The 4,616-nt window shown below is 37.2% G+C and overlaps 1 protein-coding gene across 1 annotated transcript in view; it reads right to left on the reverse strand.

The window, feature by feature from the left end:
• LOC107573824 (tripartite motif-containing protein 35-like) overlaps positions 1-1,498 on the reverse strand; it is a 6,616-nt gene extending 5,118 nt beyond the window's left edge. Inside the window, exons 1-2 of the mRNA XM_016260275.1 lie at positions 1,178-1,498; positions 617-712 (exon numbers count right to left, since the gene is read on the reverse strand). Of these exons, the coding sequence (XP_016115761.1) occupies positions 617-712; positions 1,178-1,498 (417 nt within the window). The remainder of the gene's footprint in view (positions 1-616; positions 713-1,177) is intronic.
• Between the last annotated feature and the right edge of the window lie 3,118 nt (positions 1,499-4,616).

The following is a 4,616-nucleotide window of genomic DNA, read 5'->3' on the forward strand; positions in this document are numbered from 1 at the left end:
GAATGACTGCACCTCTAAAGACCCCTCTGTCAAGCTCCTGAAGTTTGCGGACGACACTACAGTCATCGGCCTCATCAAGGACGGTGAGTCTGCTTACAGACAGCAGGTTAGAGAGCTGGCTGTCTGGTGCAGTCTCAACAACCTGGAGTTTAACACGCTCAAAACAGTGGAGATGATCGTGGACTTCAGGAGAAACCCCCCCGCACTCCCCCTACTCACCATCATGGACAGCACTGTAACGACAGTGGAGACCAAATCAGACATCAAGAGACTACAATGGACAGTCAGGACTGCTGAGAGGATTATCGTGCTCTTCTGCCCAGCCTCCAAGATCTTTACATCTCCAGAGTGAGGAAAAGGGCTCAGAAAATCACCTTGGACCCCTCACACCCAGCCCACTCTCTCTTTCAACTGTTGCCTTCTGGCCGGCGCTACAGAGCACTGACCACCAGAACAGCCAGGCACAAGAACAGTTTCTTCCCACAGGCTATATTCAGCCTGAACAATTAATATTTCATTATTATAATTAGTCCATTATATTACATATATCAGATCATAATTGTATATAGGGATCCTACAGCTGTAATGAAAATGACTCTGGATTCTGTTTCCTCACCTTGATGTGTTCAACTGTTTTCTGAAACTCTCCTTTCATTTTTTCATTGTGTTTCAGTTTCTCTTGTAAAGATTTCAGTGCTGTATTGTGCTCCTCCTAGAATTTAACAAAAATACATGAAACACCAGATTATAGTAAAAAAAAAGAAGAGAAGACGATACAGCGATATGATCATATAATGCTGATTTCTTCTGGTTTTGTGAACATCTCATCCTAAACTGATTCAGAAATTAAAACCTACCATAAAACAAAGAAACCTGAGTGAAGACAAAATACAGTTTGTAAATGCCAGTGATAATAATGCCTACTGGGCCTGTGTGAAAATGTGTTTGGTCTGTAGTTATTAATTCCCCAAATCTGTGAAACTGCATTGATAATGGGGTTCAGCTGAACTAAACACAAGCAGTCCTGATCAATCAAATCAACTCATAAACAGGACTTTTCAACAGCATGAAGTTAAAAATAAAAAAAAACTCATTTATCTCATGAGGAAACCACTTCATCAATGGGTTTGAATGTGTGATTGACGTGTTTTTGTGAATTAATACACACTAAACACACCGGCTGTTTGTCCTCCAGACAGAAGAGTTTGAGTTTCTCTCTGTGTAAACTGCAGATCTCCTCAGACTCTGATGAACGCCTCTCATTTCTGTCCTTCAGGAACGACTCACACAGGTTTTTTAACACTAGATTAACTGGAGGATTGTCTTTTGAGGATCTTCTCCTGCAGACGGGACACTCCTGAGTTTCTTTGGTTGTCCAAAACTGTTGAAGACACTCTTTACAGAAACTGTGACTACATGATAAAAGAACAGGAGTCTTGAAGATCTCACAGCAAACAGGACAAGAAAGCTCTTCTGCAGATACAGTTAGTGAAGCCATTTTCACTGTTCGAGCTCCAGCGATCTGAACTTTACTTTCACTTTCTGAACGATGGTTTGAAAAATGAATCAAGATCTGCTGTCGGTTCACAAACAAACGTCTCAAAAATTCCTATTTAAAGCATGTTTCTTCCTTCTTCGTTGATGGCTGATTCTTTATGGCTTTTGTCAGTAGAGAAGAGAGTCAGTGTGACAGAAAGCAGAAATAAGCCTCAGTCTCTTCCTGGTAAGAGCTGTAAGAGGAGGAGTTTCAGACAGGAACACTATAAAACCCTCAATAAAATACACAATAAAATACACAAATATTAATGTAGCTGTGTCCCAATGTGAAGGGTGTGTGTTTTGGAAAAACCATGGCTCTTATAAATGGTTCTTTGTAAACCACAATAAACCATAATTTTCTATAGCTTATTTCTAATCATATTGTTATTATTATTTTGCCGTCCATAAACTCATAAACAAAGCCACAAGATAAACAAACTGTATATAAAATCAACTAAATAATTTGACAAAACAAAAAGCCATTGTTTATTACACCTTCTGTAATAATTAATTAGACAAAAGAATATAACCTTCCATAAAGTGCAGAACGTTTGTTTATTAAATAGAACAAATGTAATATATATTCATGTTTGATTCATTAATCATTTGTAAACATTTATGCGGGAAAAGCACTGAAAATGTGTTAAGGAATACATAAAGGATCAGTTTATTTTCTCTTGCAACGATAATGTAGCCCTTCCATATTACTAAAACACATTTCTTGAGACCATCACTCGTTTTCTCAAAACCTTAAACACAAATCCAAATACTCAAACTAAACTCACAAAACCTCTGACTCTTCATCAAAATTAAACAATCACTGCAAAACCATTTCTCTTGCACTCAAAACCAAACCGTGCTCTCAGATCACACACACACACACACACACACACACGGGTCAATAAAATAAGCACTGCAGAGCATTCATTAGACACTACAGAGAAGAATGGAGAACACTGCATACAGAACATTACAGAAAAAAGTATATTGTATTGAGTAAACAATTTTGCGATTCTGTAAAAAAGTATTGCAACTGAGTAAGGTGAATATATTGTATAGGCCTACTGTATGTACTGCAAGAACAGTATTGTGCTGAATATTGAATAGTACTGAATTTTTGTATATATTCAGCGCTTGGATACTGCAAACAGTCCAACTGCAAAGGTCAAATAAAACTCTAAATGAATAGGATCAGGGTCAATGAGAGCTTCATTCTGTCTCAGCATCATGTCTGTGTGCTTGAGTCCGGCTGGAGGACTTTGTCCACATCACAAGTAATGCTGTCTTTTCTGCTAAACAAAGAGAAAAACCCATCCAGCCTCGATACAGTTTTTCTCGATTGCTAACACACAATTCATGAAACAATTCCCCGTTTTCTCACAACTATAAACACAATCTCAAAACTACACACAAACTTGTGCAAACTTCAGACTTCCAGCTCAAAATCAAATAGTTTAGTCAAAAACATGTTCTCTTTTGTCAGACTCAAACTTTGTCCTCAGATGACACACAAACCTGTCAGATACACACATACTGCACTTCCGAGAGAACACTAGCGAGATCAACTCAACACTGTTACTAAAACCTGCTTTTGGGAAACAGGGATCCTTTTGCTATCGATGTCTGTAACAGTATACGACATAAACAGAGGGATGCAGATACAGTAACATTCAGCATTAAACTGTAAGAAAAGTTCACTGTCATTACACGACTGTGAAGAGATCTTACAGCAGATGAAAAGCACTAGAAGAGAAAAGTTCAAAAACCAAACAACTGAATATACAGTAAACACACATTGGAATATACTCAGTTACTGTACAGCAATAAATTAATAAATTCTACATCCTCGCCATGTTGCATTACAGTTTTGGTAGTATCCTTATTTGTTATACTATAGCAGTTTCTTAGTCTTCTGACAAAAGATTTTGTCTGCCTCCGCTCGACAGTCGACTCTCACAAATACATGTAAGAAAATATAACTATTCTTGAGGTAGTTATATTGTGTGTTTGTGTTTTCTGAATGAGAACATGGTTAGGGATCGGGAGCATTACATGTAAATAAAAAATACAATTAATTTGTGCATTTTAATATTTGAAAGACAAAAGACTTCCAAAGACATAGTAATACATGGTTATATCATCAAAAGTTACAACCCACTGAGTGATAATTCAAATGAAATTAATGTTTATCCATAGGCCTAGTTATTGCAATGTTAAAATATTCACACAACACTTAATCAAATTAACATTATTTTGTAAATCCAGTGATCGAGTGCTGTGTGGCCTCTGTGTAGTTATATCTACCTGACTAGTGACTGCTCTTTGTGTGGATGTCCACATAACTGGAAGACTTTCTGAACGTGTATAAGGAGAGGGCTATTTTAGAAAGGAAACTTTAAAAGAAGAAATCAGGAGAATCAATAAATGATGAGCAATTCATTGGTAGAGTGTGAATAATCAATCATGCGATCAATAAAAAGTAACTGTAGTCAGATTACTAGTATTGTAAAATGTAATTTAATCTAATTACCTGATTATGTAATCCAGATGACATGTAATCAGTTACTTACTATCCAGCACTGCTGTAATTAAAGCTTATGACACAATGCTACATTTTTAGAAGGACAAGTAGAAAGTAGAATCTAGTAAAGCAGACACAAGTGTATTTGATTAAGGCATCATGGTAACTTGTCTGTATTTATGAACATCCAAATCCATTCAAATTGCGCATTTCAGTCATATATTTGGTGGTCTAAAACAAGTTTATATTATGTCAAATATGTTGTCAAATATGTTGGCCTAGGCAGTTTTCCGTCTTGTTTTATGTGGTTAATATCATTTAGTGCTCTGCTATCTGTTAGGTGCTTTTTGCTTCAGATCGCAGGAACAGGTGCTTTGTTGCATTCAATCTTGTGAAGTTCAGACAAAGGCAGGGGCATATGGGACAGATCTGGCTCCCACACATCAAGCTGGTTTTAGTGTGTGTTGTGGCTTGTTGTTTGTGTGTGGGCCGGATATGGCCCCTATTTGAGAAAACAGCTTTATGGTGAGCTGTGGCTTGTTGTGTGCGGGCCATA

This window comes from Sinocyclocheilus grahami, unplaced genomic scaffold, assembly GCF_001515645.1.
Source record: "Sinocyclocheilus grahami isolate Dianchi unplaced genomic scaffold, SAMN03320097.WGS_v1.1 scaffold2044.1, whole genome shotgun sequence".
Taxonomy (NCBI): Eukaryota; Metazoa; Chordata; class Actinopteri; order Cypriniformes; family Cyprinidae; genus Sinocyclocheilus; species Sinocyclocheilus grahami.